The 22,399-nt window shown below is 40.7% G+C and overlaps 1 protein-coding gene across 1 annotated transcript; it reads left to right on the top strand.

Moving 5' to 3' along the window:
- The first annotated feature begins 5,191 nt into the window (after positions 1-5,191).
- Positions 5,192-17,751, top strand: TMEM221 (transmembrane protein 221). Its single transcript, XM_075264111.1, has 3 exons — positions 5,192-5,777; positions 8,964-9,049; positions 17,130-17,751. Exons 1-3 carry the CDS (start codon positions 5,491-5,493, stop codon positions 17,690-17,692), a joined length of 936 nt encoding a protein of 311 aa, XP_075120212.1. The 5' UTR covers positions 5,192-5,490; the 3' UTR covers positions 17,693-17,751.
- The last annotated feature ends 4,648 nt before the right edge of the window (positions 17,752-22,399 follow it).

The raw sequence follows: 22,399 nt of genomic DNA, 5'->3' as shown, positions 1-22,399 counted from the left end.
TTCGTATAAATTGGAGGTCACCTGATTTAGCCAGCCAATTACTTTTTTCGATGTCTATGCTGTCGTAGTTCCTGTCCCACCTCCCCTGCACAGTTATTGGTGCAAAAAAGCACCAGGGAAGGTGCAAGAGGATATGAATTTTTATTGCGTTTGCCGCGTGGTATTCGATTGGAATCGAATATCTCAAGCAGCCTGATATCCGATCGAATATCAATTGGATCAAACGCCGTTCGCTCATCTCTTATTATAGTTGTGTTAGAATGATCACACTGATATATTATGTCTGATCATTACTAATGTTACAATCACTCATACCATAAACTAGCATTGTCATATTGAACTCTGCAAAGTTAATAACATTTTGTCAGCCTTATAAACTAGAATTATTGACAAGTGATTTAGGGACAGCAACACAGTAAACCATGCGATTTTAATAAGAACAAGGAACAGATACCTACAATATGTATCTACAATATAGTATACAGTATATCCGGGATGGCGAATCTACGGCACACGTGCCAAAGGTGGCACTCAGAGCCATTTGTGGAGCAGATTATATTGTGTGGAGGCCACTTTGCAGCAGATTGTAATGCGTGGGGGCCACTGTGGAGCACATTTTACTGTGTGGAGGTCCTTCTCTATTTAGATCACACAGTATCTGTTTTATAGCAGATATAATATTATTGCAGGCTGTAATAACATTGCACGGTCACTATAAAACAGATCCTCTGCAATGTAAATAGTGAATATTAATTGTTCAAAAGTACAAAATACAAACTATTACCTTTCAGAACAAAGTTATTTTGTATCATTGAAATCTCAGAAAAGCCCCATTCACATGATCATATTTTGCAGGTTCGTAACTGTCCGTTTATTGTGGATCCGCACCGTATTAAGGTTAAATTGCCGTGTCGGCACTTTGTGATAAATTAGTGGGTTTTGGATTGCAGTTTGGGCACTCAGTCTCTGAAAGGTTCATCATCACTGGTCTATAGCATGTAGTACAGCATTTACCTCAGCTTCCTAATAAGGCTGGTAGGGAGTGTACCATGCAATTTGTGAACTAACTGAATTGCATGAACTATTGAATTAATATGCTATCAGAATAAATAATGAAAGTCTAGTTCAATCAGATGCATTTGGTTGAGCACGGCACTGATACCTATGGTAGCTGAATGGTACAGGCTCACGGTGAAACAGTGCAGCAGCATCGAGTAAATTTAGTACCTTGTAGACTGGATCTATGTACTAACAAGATGGTGATTTTATCACAAAAAAGGCAAGTTGCATGAAGCTACATACACATATATTTTCTCCCTGTCTAACTCACACGTGTTTTTTTTAATTTTCATGTTAGCATTAGGAACTAAAAATCTAGCGGTGTGCCAGTAAGTAAGCCTGCTGGATCTGCTGTGCTGCATCACTAGAAATTGCTTTAGATTCTGGTAAACTAATCTGTGCCAGGACCTAAGTGAGATATTTCATTATGAAGAACTAATAGTTCATGAACTATCCATCACTAGTTACGCTGGGTTCACACCAGCGTTCGGGTCTCCGTTATCAGGTTTCCATCTTCTGCAGGCAGAAGATGGAAACCTGTCATGCCGAGTCCAGCCGTGAGCGCCGGTGAGCGTTTTATACTCTCCGCAGTGAAACCATTTTTTTTTTTAAACCGGGCACAGAGTACTGCATGTCCGACTCTGTGTCCAGTTAAACAGTTTCGCTGCGGAGAGCATAAAGCGCTCACCAGCGCTCACGGCCGAACATTTTTCAAACCCATTCAAATGAATGGGTTTGAAAGATGCCTGCAGGTTTCCGTCTCCTGCCCTGTTTTGTGCAGGAAACGGAAATCTGCAGAACAGAGTCCCGGGCACAGATATGAACGAGCCCTTAGATGACACATCAGGTTCATACTGTGCTTTACAGTATTAAAGGGGTTTTCCCATCTCAGTGTTTCAGCAGTCTCTTCTTCTGACTTCCTGTATTTATCTCCCCTCCCCCTCCCTCTTGTTGAACGGGGGATATAAGGGGATTCTACTGGTCACATCCTATGTAATTCTACTTCTCAGTCTTGGGCTGTTTGAATAACTGCTGCTATTAACACCTGTTTCCACCAGTTGAGTAGCCACCTTCACTTGGGACTTACCCAATAGATACCATCCAAATACTCGACAAGATCAGCTCGGTGCATTGACTTTTTTGCTCTTGCTGAACAGAACACTGATACTTATGCAGATCAGATAATACGCAGATGCTTGTATAGAAGGGACTCAGTGTTATTTGTGTGTTTACATAGAGAGATAACAGACTCAGCTTTATCAGCAAACTGCAATTATCTGAATAGATTGTCCTGTCAGCACTGACAACACTTGTCCTATCTCACAGGTCCATGATTATAGCAATGCTGTGTAAACAATGTATGGAATAAGTTCACATAGCATGCAAACAAAGCAGCATTTCTAAAGCAATATATTTAGTAAAAGTCTTCAATTTACATAAACTACCAGTTTAGATAGGATCCTTGAGATGGGACAACCCCTTTAATTGGATGCTGTTCTGTATTGCTGTATATTTTCTTAGGCCTTTTACATCATATCAGAAGCTTCCATCAGAGATATATGTCCTGACATATATCTCTGATAGAAGGCTCCAAAGTATGCCACTGTATATACATCAGCTGGCTACTAAGGATTTGAGGGAACCTTGAGTGTAGTTCCAGTAATATTCTTGTAAATTACTAACAACAGTCATTGTGAACAGGGGCCAGTTCTGACTCTGTCCTTTTGGTATTATATGACTTTTATCTGACCTCTGAACCACAGCCTAGTTTATAGATAACTTTCTCTTACATGTTCTGTGCATAAATACAAGTAATGTTTATTAATGTTGGTTACTTAACATGTTCTTCCATAACTACTTATTAACAGCTTAAGTTCTGGTGTATTACAGGATAAAGACCTGATAACTGCTTAAAGTGTAGAAATGTCAACATTTAGGACTATAATGGTGACATTAAAGGGGACCTGTCTGTTCTATTTGGGATACTAAAACACTGACAGTCCTTAAGAATTGGTGGTTTAGAATCCTATATAGCCCTATTGTAAGGCTAAAGCCCCACATAAAAACACAGCTGAAAAATGTTGCAGAAAAACCATAATGGGAATGAATCTTTTTTTTTCCACAGTGTTTTTCATTAAGCTTTTGCTATACAAATTCTCTTATTAATCTTATAAGGAAAATACAGGTGTCTCTGCAGGTAATTTTTGAAGACACAGCTGTTCTGCAGTGTTTTTTTTTTCTGCAATGTGTGGATGGGATTAGCCAGAATTCCATCCACTTTACAGGTACTGTAAATCTCTGTGTTTCCACAACGTGGAGCTTTAGCCTAATACTGTATGTGGCCACAATGGAAAAAAAAGAATTATACTTACCGAGAGATGAGTCAGTTGAATCTCACTGGACCCATCTTTGTTGTTCCTGGAACCTGCACAGTTGTTCGCTGAAGCCAAAGAAATACACCTCAGCTTCCTGGCACATGTGCAGATGTCTTGAAAATCGCGAGTCATTGAAAACTATATAACTTTTCATTGAACAATGAAAATAATTTACTTGCTAACAACAAGTCACCAAAAAGTAGATTTGTGATATGATGTGGTATGAACATTTATCTCACTTGAGGTGATATAATATTATAAATGCTTGTGGTGGAGTTATGATCATAGTTAATAGCTAAAGATGAGTAAACACTATTCGAAACAGTCGTTTCAAATAGCACACTCCCATAAAAATGAATGGAAGTGGCCGGCACGCTGACTTTGTCGGCAGCCGGCCGCTTAACCCCCCGCGTGCTGGCTACGTCCATTCATTTCTATGGGAGCATGCTATTCGAAACGGCTGTTTCGATTAGTGTTCGCTCATCTCTATTAATAGCTAATTCCCTTTATGTGCCTTGAAGACCAGTGCAGATAATCCATGTCTTTGTCTGAAAAGCAGTGTGATGGATAGGTCAAAACAGGACTTTTGAAAGTAGAAGAAAAGATAGCAGATGGGTAACTGACATCGAGTGCTGGCCCTCTACTCCATCTTCCTTTTGAATAGTCTATTCAATATCATCCCATCATTTCAGCATAAAAGAATATGTTGGTTTTTTCATAATTCAAATGAGAAAATAATCCAGATGTCGTAGAAATTCCTTGCTGCGTCCAGTTTGAAACCTCCAATGGTCATGTATGATGTAGAAACGTGTCCTTTGTGTGACATGCTGCAATACTGACAAAAACACTATATAACAGGTCTAACCTAGAATACGTCATTCTGGGCACATGCTTGCTTTATTTGTATGATACATATGTTCTTAATCGCATATTAATAATAAATCTCTAAATACTGAATTCTAGAAATTCAAAAGAATAGTCTTATCTGTATTATTGTGAGGATTCTGGTGTAGGATTAATATTTCTAGAGTCAATTGACAATGCTCTACATTGAAATCCGTGATAGCTTTAACCCCCCTCTTACCACATTGATTTGTAGTTGGGGAAGAGGTTAAAAAGACGGTTGAAATTCCCGCCCATGCCCCCTCCTTCTGTGCCTGGACCAAACAATTCAGAGATTCCTTCTTTTATCCTGTTGGAAACCCCAGAGTTTACAAGAATCTGGGAAACGAGGCAATCTTTTCCAAACTCTCGCTTTTTAGTCCAAATTTTCTCTGTTTTTCCTGACTGTAAGTGATCAGTCACAGGAGCTCATTTTCAGGAGTCCATCGAGAGGTTAAAAGGCAGGTACTGTTCAGGTTGTAGAGTGAAAGAAGGAGTTGGGATTTATATTATGTGATAAATGAGATTAAGATTGTGGAATTGTGGAAGTCCTTTCTGTAATTGTATAGATTTTATCAGTTTATTTTGTTTTGCAGGTGCAGAATTTTAAGGTTTATGCTGTGTTTTTTATACTATACATTGAGAGGGATTTTTTTTAATGTACAGCTGTATGTAGGTTTGGTATAATAGGTTTGCCAAGGGCATTATTGAATAAGTAGTTTGCATGTTTTATACTTATATGTGTTTGTTGTTTCTATCAGTATGCCTAGCATTTACAGCCTGATTTTTATGCTTAGAAAATAGAAGTGCACCATTTGGACACACAGTTTGGTACTTGTAAATTTGTGTGCCAGAGGCTGGAGAACAATATATGGAATGAGTTAGATTTTTGTATTGTGTAGCAATATAGTTGTGTATGTCTTATTGCTGCTATGTAACAGTGATTGATAAAGCAGTTACCGGTTTTTATATTGTATTACCAGATAATGTTATACGTATTAAGAGCTTATCGTATTAGATATAGTGAATTTTGGGAATTCATTGCTTTGTATGGTTGGATTGAGCAGAATCAGAGAGTATAGTAGTCTAGTTGGTAAACTCTCTTTGGAGTGTAGTTGGTTAATTGATCTATTCTAGGGTAATAGCAGAACACACGTCTGCAAAAAGACCAAAAATGCCTTCTCATTACAGCCATCAATCCATTATAGTCCTTGCTCTTTTTGGCATTTTGGCTGCCATCATGGCCTCTCTTTCAGTTATCTTAATCTTCCAAGTTCAAAGTGCTACAAAACAAGGAGAACTCACTGCGGGGCTAGGCCCTGCCGCCGGTAGGATCTTACTGCCAGCTTCAGCAGTGTTGGCTACTCTATGCCTTGCACTCAATACCAGTTGCCTCCTGCTGTGCCTGCTCCACTCTTATTTCACTGCTGAGGTTTGTCGTGAGGACCCAGACTCCAGGAGGTGAGTACATTACAAGTGATGCCCTCATATAGCAACAGGTAGGATTCCCCAGTAGCCTTTATGTTAGGAGAATGGCCACTGCCTTATTACAGTATGAACTGTGACATCTTCTAGGTATATATCATAGATATAATGTGGTACTAAGCAGGATAATGGGCACCACCAGATTTCTTCTTCATATTTTTACAAGCAAGCAATCACTCAGATTTGGGATTTTTTTATTTTTTTTTTTTATAGCAGAGTTCTTTTGAGCTATTGTCAGAGCAAGGTTTCAACCCTTATCCAACGAGAAATTATAAAATCTACTTGATGCTGAGAACATTGTTTCCCAGCATAGTACACAGTGGCCTCCATCAACCCCCTCATTACATGTAGCTCACGCTCTAACCATGTATTTTAAGAACCTGCTCTTTGCCGCCATAGTCTCTGCCCCAGTTCTCAGATGCTCACCCTTTGTTCTGAGCAACTCCTGAAAACAATGCCTCAGCATGGAGCTGCTTACAGCTTGTTAAACTCCACATGACCATTAACTCCTCACAGTCAACAATAGGGGACAGTCCCATCAAAAGCAATTTTACAGGTAATAGCAATCATTTCAAAAGTATGACATGTGACCGATGAACACAACAAAGGGACAAAAAAATGAGTTATGATGCTTTTGGCATTTAAATCATTATTTTTTTGATTTCCTGATATTTATTATCATTTTATAGGGGAATGTAAATCCCTTCTGTATGATGATTTAAAGGGATCTCTGACATTATTGGCAGGGGAGATACCTTGATCACTAAACTGGTTTTTGCAGGGTGCAGCTCATGCATTGCACTTCAAGTGTCCTGACCCCAGCGATTCCCCAGATATGGGATATGCAAGTACATAGTAAATGGTAGTGGAATATTGCATTTATAATTGCCCCTATTATTGCCCATGATATTTCCTAATCAGTGGTGCAAATATTAAACATTGCACCACAGTGGTGCAAATATTACATGGGTACCATAAATATCTTACATATATGGATCTATTGAAATCTGCATGTGTTACTATAGCATTGATATACAGTTGGTACAGATAGAGGAAAAAACAAGGGTGGGGGTTGTTAGGAAAAAAAATGCTTACAAACCTATTTGTATGTGGATTCAAAGGGCACATGAGTAGTTCTGATATGGGACTTGTTTTTCTAACAATGATTTTTTTAATTTTCTGTTCAGCTATTCTTATACTATCTTTAGTTTTTTTTTTTTTTTTTTTTTAAGGGGTGTATAATCTTTGCAAGCGTTTTCTTTATTGATCCAATGCATGTAGAATATAAAATTAATTTGCAGATTTGATTAAAAATGGCCTACTGTTTTGCATATATGTGAGGTATAGAGACCTATGTCAACAGATTCTGTATGTAGTCTGACCTTGCTATCTGACTGCTTTCCATCCAGGGCGGTAGAATTAGGAGTCATAGTCTGTTATGGATGGAGACTGAGTGAAAGTTGAGTCAGTAGAAATCATAGCAAATCTAACTCTGACTTCTAAATAAAATGATAAAATATTATGTATGTTTAATACTGTAAAATTAATTGCATCGCTTGCTACATATTGTCTTCCAGGGGAATGTATGAAATCTAAGGTCCCTATATAAAAATGATCATGATGGACTATATCTTCCAAAGTTTTCTTCCTCCTCTTGACCAGTTCTTGTCTGTTGTCAGCTACAGGACTTGTTCAGACTCTCTTTTTTTCAGGGGTTATTGATGACAAATAACTTTTTTTGGGGATTTGTTTCTTTCTCACGTTGTCATTACAATCACTGGCTTTTTTCCCCCCTGAATTAGAGGAGTGCTGTACACTGCATACTTCAACAGAATTAGCTAAAATCTCTATTTCAAGTGTGAGGTGTCTGTAATATAGTGTCAGCACTGGAGTCATCCTTGCTGTAATCCTCCCTCGTAAGAAGTGGCAGATGTTCTTTCAGCCATGATTCTGCTTCATTATCATTAGAAAAGTAGTGTGCAATGAGCGTGAGCGCTGCCACCAGATGATATTTACCTACTCTGACTACTTCTTAAAGCTCTAGACATTGGTTCTGGATTAATCATTTTTGGATAGACAGACTAATGCCCAATTTCACACCACTTTGCCATGACAGTTTGGTGGGAAAGAGCTTTTTGCTTTGCTATAGACAAGAATGAATCAAAGAAAAGTAATTTAGAAAGAAGTCAAAGTCAGAGCAGGAGTGTGGAAAAATAGAAGAGTCCGATGCTTGGCTTTCTCCAGGCCTGTTTCCATTCAGGCCTACATGTAAAAAATAAGTAGATGACAAGTAGTTTGCAGTGAGTGCAGGATCAGATTAAACTGGGTTTGTTTCCATGGAGTTATTTAGATACGCATGGAAAAAAAAGTATATATTTAATCAAAAATATTTGCAAAGGTGTTTCATTTGTATTGAAGAAGCTAGAAAACATTGGTTCCAAGCTTGAAATTAGCTTTAATCCTTGACATTTCCATGCCATTCCTTTTAAAGGCAATACACCACAGTTTAAAATGCAGTCTTCCCTACCTATGTCACTAGGTATGTTATATACTATTATAAAGCTGACTGCTGAATGCATCGCACTTCCAGTTTTGTTGGTATCTTGCGGGGTACAAAGATATCGGTGCTGTTAGTTTCAACTATTGATATCATTGTACTGTCAGGGAGACCAGCCTACAAGTCTGCTTCATGGCTAGGTAGCCGGGTAAGGTCCCTTGACAGTGCACTAAGAGTCCATTCACACAGAGTATTTTGGTCCTTATATAGACTTGTACTGTGAAGGGGCTGCGCCTCACCGCCCAGTGATGATGTTGGGCTCCCCTGACAGTACACTGATAACGATACCTGAAACTAATGGGGGAAGATACCAACAAAACTGAAAGTGAGTGAATTCAGCACACAGACTGCTTTGTATGTGGACTTAAATTCATTTTTTCTTTGAGAATCTATGAGGCTCACATTGAGGCTCTCAAGTTCCCAGTTCAGAAGCCAAGCCAGCCATGAAATCATTGTTCTAGTTCATCAACTGTATCTAGGCAAATGGAGCTACATTTATCTAATGAGGTTCTGTACACAGAAGGTTTATAGACATCACACCAAGTCCATAATATTTGTTACTGTTCTCTTATGGTTCAAAGTAATATATATTCTTCTCTGTGTAGGTGCGAATGGTTCCTGCTAGATAACAGGAGTATACGACAATCCGCAGTCTGCCTCTTCTGCCTTGGACTATCACTATACCTGGCTGGTAAGATATTATTGGTGTACCTTAGTTTGTATCCAGCAGTGAGGCAATACATTGCCCACAATTACATAAAACTAACTAGCACGTGATATTAAATGATAACAGCACGCGTAGAATTAATTCCCAAACAAAGCTGAAATTTTGATAAGATTGTTTCCATTTGCACATAGGATTGTACACCACAGAATCAAAACCTTTAATGGAACATATCATAAAAATAACACACACATAATGGGGAATAGTAAAAACACAAAAAGGAACACATGATCCCAGTCCAGTTACGGACACCACCACACTGTTGCTGACCAAAAAAATTTGAAAGGCCCTTTCCTGGATCTCTCTGTAGGTGTCCCCCAAGGCTCCGTCCTAGGACCCCTCCTGTTCTCCATTTACACCCTCGGCCTGGGTCAACTCATAGAATCTCATGGTTTTCAATACCATTGCTATGCCGATGACACCCAAATATACATCTCTGGACCAGATATTACCTCCCTGCTGACCAGAGTTCCAGACTGTTTAGCAGCTGTAGCCTCCTTCCTCTCCTCCCGCTTTCTCAAACTCAACATGGAGAAAACAGAGTTCATCTTCACCCGACCCCCTATAGCCCCTCCACCTGACTCATCTATCAAAGTTAACGGAACCACAATTACCCCTGTCTCACAGACCCGATGCCTTTGGGTAACCCTGGACTTCAAGTGACACGTTCAAACCCGCTTAGACTACTGTAACACCCTTCTCCATGGACTCCCAGAAAACACCCTCGCCCCCCTCCAGTCCACCTTAATCTGTGCTGCTCGTTTAAGTCACCTCTCCCCCCGATCTTCATCGGCCGCTCCCCTCTGCCAGTCCCTCCACTGGCTACCTATAGCCCAGTGAATTGAGTTCAAGCTACTAACGCTAACATACAAAGCCATCCACAACCTGGCCCCTCCATATATCTCTGAACTAATCTCCCGCTACCTGCTCACACATAACCTCAGATCCTCCAACGACCTCCTACTCCGCTCTGCTCTCATCCGCTCCTCACACAACCGCCTCCAAGATTTCTCCCGTTCATCCCCCATACTCTGGAACTCCCTACCAAGACACATAAGACTGACCCCTCAATCACAGGCTTCAAGAAGGCCCTGAAGACTCAACTATTCAGGAAGGCCTACAACCTGCAATAACACTATCACCACACCACCATCTGTACAGTCTCCCCCTCTCCTTCTGTCTCTAGCCCCCTTCCCTCATAGATTGTAAGCCCTCGCGGGCAGGGCCCTCTGCCCCAATGTGCCAGTCGGTCATTATTAGTATTATATCTACCTGTATAATTTGTGTATTGTATGTAACCCCCAAATGTAAAGCATCATAGAATTAATGGTGCTATATAAACAACAACAATAATAATAATAATAATAATAATAATTATTATTACAAACAGTAATAAGTTCATTCCCTGAGTGAATAGTGAACAATATGTACCCACATACAGTGGCATGCAAAAGTTTGGACACCCCTGGTCAAAATTTTAGAGTGACGAAGGGTAAAGGAGTTTCTTACAAAAGTTTGGGAACCCTTGTAGATTTGTGTGCTCAGATAACTTTGACCAAGATCTCAGACCATAGCTAGCCAGTTAGCGTTATGGCTTGTTTATTATCATTGTTAGGAAAGCACGAGTGATGCAAATTTTACAGCTTTATAAATACCCAGCCTCCCCTAATCTTATGCGAAAAAACAGCAGCCAGGTTCTTCTAAGCAGCTGCCTAGCACTTTGAAAAAGAAAATGGTGGAGGCCCAAAAAGCAGGAGAAGGCTATAAGAAGATAGCAAAGCGTTTTCAAGTTGCCCTTTCCTAAGTTCCAAATGTAATTAAGAAATTGCAGTTACAGGAACAGTGGAGGTCAAGATAAGGTCTGGAAGACCAAGAAAAATTTCAAAGACAGCTGCTTGTAGGATTGTCAGAGTGGCAAATCAGAACCCCCGTTTGACTGCAAAAGACCTTCAGGAAGATTTCGCAGACTCTGGAGTTGTTGTACATTGTTCTACTGTTCAGCGATACCTGCACAAATATGGCCTTTATGGAGGAGTCATCGGAATTAAACCTTTGCTGCATCCTCAAGATAAAATTAAGCATTAGAAAAAGCAAAAGAACATCTAAGCAATCCTGATGCATTTTGGAAACAAGTCCTGTGGACCGATAAGGATAATATAGAACTCTTTAGCCACAATAATCAATGGTAGATTTGGAAAGAAAAGGGCACAGAATTTCAGGAAAAGGAAATCTCTCCAACCATTAAGCATGGTGGTGGATCAATCATGCTTTGGCGTTGTGTTGCAGCCAATGGCACGGGGAACGTTTCATGGGTAGACGGAAGAATGGATTCAATGAAATTTCAATTCTTGAAGCAAACATAACATCATTTGTAAAAAATCTGAAATTGAAAAGAGGATATCTTCTACAAATGGATAATGATCCTAAACACGTGTCAAAATCCACCATAGACTACCTAAAAAGATGCAAGCTGGAGGTTTTACCATGGCTTTCAGTCTGAACATCATTGGAAATCTGTGGCTAGAACTCTAAACAGCAGTGCATGGAAGACCACCCAGGAATCTCACAGAACTGCAGGAATTTTCCAAGGAAGAATGAATGAAAATCCCTAACACAAGAATTGAAGACTCTTGGCTGGCTACAAAAAATGTTTACAAGCTGTGCAAGGCGCTCTAACTTTTGCATTGGGGCATTTTAATTTTTAGTTATTTTAAAAATGTAAAACATGAAAATATATATATTTTTTTTACAAAAAATACATTGGAATGTGTCATATTATGCCTTTACAAGATCATTTTATCTTCAACTCGCTTAAATATTTAGACTGACTATATTATCCTTAAAGGGGTATTCCCGACTGGCTTGTTCAGCAACCTGCAGGCTGCCTGCTCTGTTCACTACCTGGTTTTCTCCTTAATTTGGTGAGCGGGGTTTCACTTGCTGTCTCCCAGGCAAAGCCAGCTGTGCTATCTCTCTTCATAGCAGTTCATGTTTGCAGTCAGTAATGAGGGATTGGTTGTAAATAAATTAGCACAGTATCACTGGAAGATGCACAATATGAAGCTGATGTAGCAGAGCTGGATTTGAGTCAGTTTGCAATAAACTCAGTTTAACCACTTCCGGACCGCCCATAGACTATATACGTCCAGGAAGTGGTTGCCTAGTTCTGCCAGGACGTACCTGTACGTCCAAGTCAGAACGCAGCAGCTACACGGTGATCGTGTAGCTGCTTTCACTAGGAGCCGGCTGTAACTTCAGCCGGAGCTCCCAGAGAGAAGACAGGGAAGATTTATTACCTACCCTGCCTTCTCGATCGCTGTGTATACAGCGCTCAATGAGCGCTGTATACACAGCTATGGACGCAGCCATAATTCAGCTGCCCTCTGACCCGGCGGACACGTGATCCGCTGGGAGCACAGTCTTACCAGAGCTGCTGGGTCCTACAGGACTCAGATCAGCTCAGTAAGCTGTATATACAGTGTGCAGGAGTCTCTATTCCTCCTGTATCTGAGGTTAAATGTTGCAGCCTCAGTTATAGGAGAAATCAGCCTCCAGTACAAAAAAATAAGTGATCAGATGTCCCCAAAGGTCTCTTATCACCTCATGGGGACACAATCTGGAAAAAAAATAAAATAAAAATATAATAAAAAAGTAAAAAAAAAAAGTAAATAAAATAATAAAAAATAAATAAATAATACGCTAATACAGTCCTATGAAAAAGTTTGGGCACCCCTATTAATCTTAATCATTTTTAGTTCTAAATATTTTGGTATTTTCAACAGCCATTTCAGTTTGATATATCTAATAACTGATGGACACAGTAATATTTCAGGATTGAAATGAGGTTTATTGTACTAACAGAAAATGTGCAATATGCATTAAACCAAAATTTGACCGGTGCAAAAGTATGGGCACCTCAACAGAAAAGTGACATTAATATTTAGTAGATCCTCCTTTTGCAAAGATAACAGCCTCTAGTCGCTTCCTGTAGTTTTTAATCAGTTCCTGGATCCTGGATAAAGGTATTTTGGACAAACAATTCAAGTTCAGTTAAGTTAGATGGTCGCCGAGCATGGACAGCCCGCTTCAAATCATCCCACAGATGTTCAATGATATTCAGGTCTGGGGACTGGGATGGCCATTCCAGAACATTGTAATTGTTCCTCTGCATGAATGCCTGAGTTGATTTGGAGCAGTGTTTTGGATCATTGTCTTGCTGAAATATCCATCCCCGGCGTAACTTCAACTTCGTCACTGATTCTTGAACATTATTCTCAAGAATCTGCTGATACTGAGTGGAATCCATGCGACCCTCAACTTTAACAAGATTCCCGGTGCCGGCATTGGCCACACAGCCCCAAAGAATGATGGAACCTCCACCAAATTTTACAGTGGGTAGCAAGTGTTTTTCTTGGAATGCTGTTTCTTTTTGGACGCCATGCATAACGCCTTTTTTTTATAACCAAACAACTCAATCTTTGTTTCCAAAATGAAGTTGGCTTCTCCAAATGTGCTTTTGCATACCTCAGGCAACTCTATTTGTGGCGTACGTGCAGAAACGGCTTCTTTCTCATCACTCTCCCATACAGCTTCTCCTTGTGCAAAGTGCGCTGTATTGCTGACTGATGCACAGTGACACCATCTGCAGCAAGATGATGCTGCAGCTCTTTGGAGGTGGTCTGTGGATTGTCCTTGACTGTTCTCACCATTCTTCTTCTCTGCCTTTCTGATATTTTTCTTGGCCTGCCACTTCTGGGCTTAACAAGAACTGTCCCTGTGGTCTTCCATTTCCTTACTATGTTCCTCACAGTGGAAACTGACAGGTTAAATCTCTGAGACAACGTTTTGTATCCTTCCCCTGAACAACTATGTTGAACAATCTTTGTTTTCAGATCATTTGAGAGCGGGCTGTCCATGTTCGGCGACCATCTAACTTAACTGAACTTGAATTGTTTTGTAGAAAGAAATGGTCCAAAATACCTTCATCCAGGATCCAGGAACTGATTAAAAGCTACAGGAAGCGACTAGAGGCTGTTATCTTTGCAAAAGGAGGATGTACTAAATATTAATGTCACTTTTCTGTTGAGGTGCCCATACTTTTGCACCGGTCAAATTTTGGTTTAATGCATATTGCGCATTTTCTGTTAGTACAATAAACCTCATTTCAATCCAGAAATATTACTGTGTCCATCAGTTATTAGATATATCAAACTGAAATGGCTGTTGCAAACACCAAAATATTTAGAACTAAAAATGATTAAGATTAATAGGGGTTCCCAAACTTTTTCATAGGACTGTAAAACGCCGTTATTAAAGGTTATAGCCCCACCCCCGACGACACCATACAAAATAAAAATTACCGTAACGGAGAGGAAAAACTATATTATAAAGTTTTTCAGTGACACTTTGTGTTATTAAATAAAAAAAAAAAAAATTGAAAACCAGACGCAATTTCCCTCCTATTTTGTTTATATTTTCCCAGATATAAAAAAAAATAAAACACATTCGAAAATAAAGATAACATAAAAATAAAGCCCTATGTGTCCCTGAAAAAAGACGCAAAAATTAGTTGACTGAGACATACGAGAAAAATGTTACAGCCCTCAAAACCGCACATACATAATAAACCTAAAATGTGTCTGGTCCTGGACCACAAATTGGACCGGTACTGAAGTGGTTAAGGTCTGTGTTACATACAGAGGTAACAGACTCTCTATCTCAGCCCTTATCAGCCAAATTCAATTAACCGACTGTTAACTGGAAGTGCATGAGATAAAGAGCTCAGAAATACAAGCACAGAGCACTCAGCTCCCCCCTCCCTGAGAGCAGGGAGCTACATCACTTGTGTGGTGCAGAGAGATAAACAGCTCAGAAATACAAGCTCGGACACCTCCATTGCTTGGTCTGCCCTAATAGATGGTCTTATGCCTCAGCCCTCGCCTTTGCTACCCCTCTCCCTAATCCCGCGTCTACTAGGTCTGGAGGAGTCTGCTTATGCACCTCTATGGAACAAATTTGGTTCTCATACTTTATTCGATATTTGCTCCCAGACAGGATTGCTGCCACTACCTTAAATTCGTCAACTGTTAACAGACTTTCCCCTAAACTTCCTACATGAACGACATCTTAACGCGATTTTTACTGCTCTCCAGCACCGTTTCTCCCTCCGCACCTGTCTAACTGAATTTGAGAAACTGTTGGTGTCCAAGACATCAATGCTACGCAAAGTCTCCCACTTTATGCACAGTTTCATTGACCCGCCCAAATCCTGCAAGCCTTCCTTTATCTCCGCTTGGGAACGTGAACTTAATATCTCTCTGACCATGGAAGAAATCGATACAGCTCTGTGTACCTCTCATGGTTTCTCCCCATGCGTCCGTCTCCAGGAAAATAGTTACAAGTTACTAACGAGATGGTACCACACACCGGAATGGTTACACAAACGGAAGCTCTCGTCAACTGACAGATGTTGGAGATGTTTGTCAGGCCCTGGTTCCTACTTGCATTTGTGGTGGTCTTGCCCTATTGTATCTCCTTTCTGGAATGCCGTTCAAACGCAGATCAGAGCCATGAGCTACCCCTTCTTCACCTTGACTCCTGAAATGATTTTCCTACATAAACCCTCGCAGTCTTACAATCCTGCTAAAGACAAATTGTATAACTCACCTTATTGCTGCTGCTAAGTCTCTCATCCCTCTTTTATGGATGCAAACTGTTTCTCCGTCTTTGTCACTCTGGAAGGAGAAAGTTCACCAAATCAACCGCTTTGAAGAACTGCTTAGCTGGTCCTCCCGCACTCATGATACATACCTGAAAGTTTGGACCCCTTGGTTAGTTCACAAATTCTGACTTGGTCATCTTCCCCCACTTCTCTCTCTCTTTCTCTCTTTTCTGCTTGCCTAATCTACTCCTTTCTTAGCTCTTTTTCATGTTTTCTTTCTTCCCGCTGTTTCTCCCCTCTACCTCTCCCTCCTTCTTGTCTCCTGTCCTACCCTAGATACCATACATATTTTGTGACTGTTATCTCTTGCATTAGCCGACCCTGTTTCTGCATTGTTATGGGTCGATATGTTGGATGTATGCTCTGTTTGACTTGCTGTTCCCAGTTTTCCTTTCTGTACCCCTTGTTCCCCTATATTTTGAAAATAAAAATTTTGATTAAAAAAAAAAAGAAATACAAGCTCGCTCCCATACACTCACAGCTACGCCTCCCTCCCTGAGAGCAGGGAGCTATGTCACTTGTCGACAGAGGAGATAAGATCATCACTAGGCCTGTGGTTATGGAAACACAGTGTAAACAATTAAGTGAATAAATTTAAATAGCGGCGAAACAAAGCAGTTTTGCTTAAGCAATGTATTTAGGAAAAGTCTTAAATCCACATAAACTAGCAGTATAGATAGCATCCTTGGGATGGGGCAACCCTTTCAACTGTTCACAATAACAGTCATTTTGACCAGGGGTGTCCAAACTTTTGCATGCCACTGTATAATACAACCACTACACATTATAATGAAGTGTCATAACACATGAGAGTAGAAAATGCACAGTATAGTAAGTGTATAGAGAAAAAAAATAAATCATACGATGAAAATATATGGGCATCCTGGTGAGTGTAAAGACAGGCATATGAATGAGGCCCCCAGTCATCATAAACATGGCTTCATTATGTGTACTGATTCATGTTGCACTTATGTAGCCTGGGCCCTTTGCTATTATACACTTTTGCGGTGCCCACTTATGTCATTGTCCTTACTCAAACCTTTGGCATTTACTTTAGTTCTTACCCTATTACAGATACATGCATGTACACAGGCACACTAATCTATCTGTACTGTATGTGTGGAAAGAAATCACTGTACCCTTACTAACTCAAATGCAGATCTTGTCCCTGATTGGCTTCAAACCCTGGTCCCCTGCAGTACAGGTCACCAGTGCTAACCGCTGAGCCACCAGTTTTTATACTGTGAAGTCTAATATACTGTCATCATGTTAGCTTACCTACATATAATTTGTGTAACTTTTTGTGGCTTTCTCCTTTCTCTGCAGCCCTTTCACTCTACATGTTGATCCTGTTTGAAATTGAAACCGGCATAGCCAGCTCCTGTATTCTCAGTATGGGGTCCATTTTTATGATAGTCACAGTGGCCCATACACTCCACAAAGCCTCACAGGTCACCTGCCAAAATCATGACCAGGCAGCAAGTACACTCTATGAAAATGATTCGGCCCATGAAGCGGACCTTAATGATTCGACACCTTCCTCTGACCTTAATAATGATAAAGAAATGTCACCGGTGCGGCCACATCCAGAGATCCACCGTGAATTCTCTTACCCACCATTTCTTCAGCAACAACAGCTACAACAACAGAAACCACAGACTTTCTCTCCACTATTTAACAATGCACAGTGTGTGGTGAAACAAAGTGAGAGCATGTGCAACAGCAACAGGGACGAGCGCTACCACATTCCCAGAATGCAACGAACGCTTTCTGTTGAATCTGGACTCACACAACCAAATGCCAGACCCTGGAATGGTGGAACGCAAGAGATGAGAACAATGGTACTAAGGAAACCAGGAGTGATTGGGAAGGACTCCACATTAGTATGAATTCTATGTATGCCACCATCAGTCTGTCACTAGGATCCAATACATACTAATTTTGTGTTACACATATTGCTCAAACACTGTTAAAATGAGGAAGAAAGTTCATCTTGTAGTCTAAAAGTATGATGATGTTCAGCCAAAGACAACATTGATAGTGCTAAATAAACCAGAACTGTTAATAAAACATATTCTACTGTACATTTCTATTCACTACAAGAACTGTCAAAACCACCGTTATCTCACAAATATATAAAGATAAAATTTGCCAAAAAACAAACCTTCCGGACTGATAATCTCTTTACTGGTACAGCTGTAGTTTTTAGGCTGGTCTTACACGACCATAGTTTAAATCCGCAAATGGTCCGCGATTGAGGGTTTTCAATTGCGGACCATTTGCGGACACATTATACTCAATGCGGCCTCTTACACCACCGGATATTTTATCCGTGGTGTGCCGGGCTGCAACCGAGGTCCACACTTTTTAGAACGTCCATAATGGCCGCAATTCACGGTACTGCACGGACTCGCCCATAGAACTAAGGGTGAGTGCGGCAGGTCACGGACATCTGCGGAGTGTAAGTTGATGATCAGCAACTAGTGTTGCTGTTCAGCAACTTGCGGACCGTAAAAGCATTACGGTCGTGTAAGACCAGAACGAGGGGTTTTGTTTTAAAAGCGACATGTTAGACACCACTCTTATCTCTGTTCTTACAAGCAGAGATAAGTTGCTGTGATAATGACAGGAGAATTAAAAATACTGGCATTACTCTTTTATTGCTACAAAAGTACAGTGTTAATATTAAGAGCTGTAAGGAGGTCAAAACCTGTATGAAATATATGTTTTAGTGTACTTAAAATAACTAGATGTACAAATGAATTTTACCCTAGATATATGGCTGCTAGTGTAGTTAGTACTGAATGTCTTATTGAGGAGATGACATGCACATGATATTTATTTCACCTACATTCATGATAAACATGCACGCTCAGCTAAGCATCCTTATTATTTTACTAGGGAGAGATGGGTGGCATTCATAAATGTAAGATTGTTGTTCGACACTTGGACCACCAACAATCCAATATCTGTCATTTTTTTATTTTAATTAAACATCAATTACCCTTTAATTTTTTTTTTCCATTTGAAAATTTGTATTAAGTTTTTAAAAAAATACAAACAAGGACAGTTCAGACATTGTATAACAAGTCAGGTATAAGTAACACAGGTAAAATAGTTTCCAGCAGTATATATCAGCAAGTCTATCTTTGGAAAGCAACATAATCAAAGTAGGCGTTAGTATCCAACAAAAGAACAGTTCTACTACAAAAACAACTATAACAAAAGCAAAGTTAGTTAATAATACAGGCTTAACCCAAGGAGAAAAAGAAGAAAGGATGTACACAGGCACGATGGAATGACTCAAGATACGTGGCCATTCCAAAGAAGCCAATGCAAAGGAGAAGATTTCATTGGCCGTATTCTCCTATGGGTCATAGTCTCCACAACATAGTCAAACTTGATGAGGGTATGTTCATCTTCCAGGGTCTTGCGATAAGTAAATGGGCAATCAGAATTATTTGTCCTACCATATTTTGGGAAGGGTATGGGATGGAATCTAAAACCCATAAGACACAGCGCCAAAAAGGGTGTTAACTGCACAGGGGTACGGACCACCTCAGTGGTGTATTGAGAAACCACTTTCCAAAAAGTATATATCGGTGGACATTCCCACCACATGTGCATAAAGGAACCAAGTTCCCCACAGTTCTGCCAGCAAAGGGGACAATATTCTGGAGCAAACTTGGACAATTAAAAGGGTGTCCTGTAACAACTAAGCAAGAGCTTTTGGGCTACTTTACAGTAGCTCTGAGTGCCAGGTCTCTCTGCAGAGAGAACTGACATTGCAAGTGTGATTCTCACCGCAGAATTTGCCCCGGTTTTAAAGGGGTTGTCCCATCACAAGGATCCTATCTATACTGCTTGTAAATGTGAATGTAAGACTTTTCCTAAATACATTGCTTCAGCAAAACTGCTTTGTTTGGCCACTATCTCACTTTATTCATTTTTTTGTGGCCACAGCCCTGACCTAGCTGCTCCTGAGTCAAGTGATGTGTCTGCCTGCTCTCAGGGGGAGAGAGGAGGGGCTAAGTGCACGGGAGCGAGCCTGGAGGGGGGGTTAGTTTACCCTTTGGGGGACAGGTGAAGCCAGCAACATCGCTATGCTTCTGCCCTGCATGAAGACAGCAGCGGCAGAAGCGATGCTGTTCCGCTCCGGGGTCACATATGCAAAGCCAAGCGGCGAGATGCCGCTGGCCCTGCGTGCAAGCTCATAAACTAGTCTAGCCTTCACAGTGCTAATACAGACCCGCAGGGTGTCGGGTCTGTATTTGCATTGTGAAGGGTAGACTGGTCTATGAGCGTGCACGCAGGGCCGGCGGCATCTCGCTGCTTGGCTTTGCATATGTGACCCCGCCCATCAATGACGAGACAAAGCCGGAAGACAGAAGATTTTAGAGGAATGAAGACGGGTAAGTATGCGACGTGGGACAACCCCTTTAAGTCAGAATTTGCAGCTGCCAATGCAGAATAGAAAACTGAAATACCTCTGGATTTCCCAATAGCAACTGTAAAGTGGGAATCCGCTGCAAGAGGGATAAAATGGTTTGAAATAAGATTAGAATGTCCCTTACCTTCATGTACTTATAAAAATCATGGCGGGTCAAGAAATATTTTTGAGTAAGGTCTTGGAAGGTCATATCCTCCCATTACATAGCAGGAGCTTAATATGTGAAATACCTTGGTTGATCCAGCTATGCAATGGCAAGGATGGTTGAACATACAGATATTGTAGTGGTAACTGTCCCATGTGCTTAGTAGGTTCTACCTTGTGCCAGAGTCTGGGGTTGCTAGGTGGGGTGGCATAGACACACAAGTCCAGTTTCTTTAGTCCAAAACAAAAGAGTTTTATTTTGACTCAAAAAAGGTAGTGCAGCAACAAAAGGAAACAATACAAAAATAAATACTGCCTGGCAAGGTTCTAACTCAACATAAGTTAACACACCTATAATAGCAGACTCAACAGTAGATTGCATCAACCAAGACAGCTGCAACAGTCTGACCTTGCTGCTGACTCTCCAGCCAAGCTCTGTCCAAAGTTTGCTGCTGGAGCTGACTTCTTAAGCTCCCTTGACGAGGAGACTCTCTGCAGCTGAGTCGCTGCCGGAACATCCCCAAAGTGTGGACTGGAGGGGGGTGGAATGACAGGTCCCACTATCAACCTACCTGCCATTCCTAAAAAATCCAGCCCAATAAACAGAACTTTGAAATAACACTCAGACGACAGAATTATCTGCTGACGCTAGGTTCACACCTGCGTTCTACTCTCCGTTCTGTGCTTTCCGTCTTCTGCATGCCAGAAGACGGAAAGCACAGACCGGGTCTGGCCATGAGCGGCGGTGAGCATTTTATGCTCTCCGCCGCGAAACCGGATTTTTTAATCCGGACACAGAGTACTGCATGTCAGACTCTGTGTCCGGATTAAAAAACCCGGTTTCGCGGCGGAGAGTGCAAAACGCTCACCGCCGCACATCTTTTTCACCCATTCAAATGAATGGGTGAGAAAGACTCCTGCAGGTTTCCGTCTCCTGCTCTGTTTTATGCAGGAAACAGAAACCTGCATTACAGAGAGGACAACGCAGATGTGAACGAGCCCTGAGAAACATTCTTTCTGGAGTTTTCTCATCTCACCCACCTTAGTAGTCTAGGTGAGATTTACAACCCCTCCATTACCTGGCCGGCCATTGGCTTACACTTGGTACACCTCAGAAGGAACCCCCATGCTGTTCTAGATGCCAATATTGTTTGTAAAGGACACTTTAATTTCAGGGGCGGTTGTGATAAAGGAGACAGAAGTGCAACCAGTGATACCCCAGCTGCCTCCTGTTCAACCTCCACCCACCTAAAGGAAGAGCGGTCTAGCCACCAGTTAACTAGATGAGTCAGGAGAGTAGAATGATAATACTTGTTAAGATCAGGGACACCCAATAACCCTTTAATTTTAATTTATATAACTATATACATTGCATTTCCATATGGCTTCATACTACAGCTTCAGTTCTGGGAAGCAAATGGAGTTTCCTTTTGGACAAAGTACACTATTCTCTACAAAGGCAATAATAATAATAATGATGTGTTTTGACATATGCCACATGATCAAGATACTGAAAAGGAATGCACACAAAAAATGTATATAAAACTAATCAATTTATTAATACAATGAAATGAAATGAAATAAAATTAACAACACAAATAACAAAACATAATACACATATAACAGGGGGGACATAATAGTCAAAGAACCAGAAAACACCTAACCTGAGGTGGTTAGGGACACAATATTGAAGGGGTGGGTAAGTCTAATGTAATAGTAATAAATTGCAATGCACAATAGAAGTTTATAATACTGTACACCATGGGGGTAATTGAAATCTCCATATACCGGCATGAAAGGAGATATACCAAATGATATTGCTAAAAAGCAAATAAAAGTGAAGTCCTTCAATTTAATGCCATATACACAAACCCTAATAGGATTAAACCACATAAGCAAAACCCCCTTCAATACTATACCATACCGCCTGAGGAGTGAAGCGCCCTACGCGTGTTTCGTCCAAGAAGATGGACTTTGTCAAGCATCTGGCAAGTGAGAAGAC

The sequence above is a fragment of the Leptodactylus fuscus genome, chromosome 1, assembly GCF_031893055.1.
Source record: "Leptodactylus fuscus isolate aLepFus1 chromosome 1, aLepFus1.hap2, whole genome shotgun sequence".
Lineage (NCBI taxonomy): Eukaryota > Metazoa > Chordata > Amphibia > Anura > Leptodactylidae > Leptodactylus > Leptodactylus fuscus.
The sequence above is the reverse complement of the archived record's forward strand: the minus strand, read 5'-3'. Positions and strand labels throughout refer to the sequence as shown.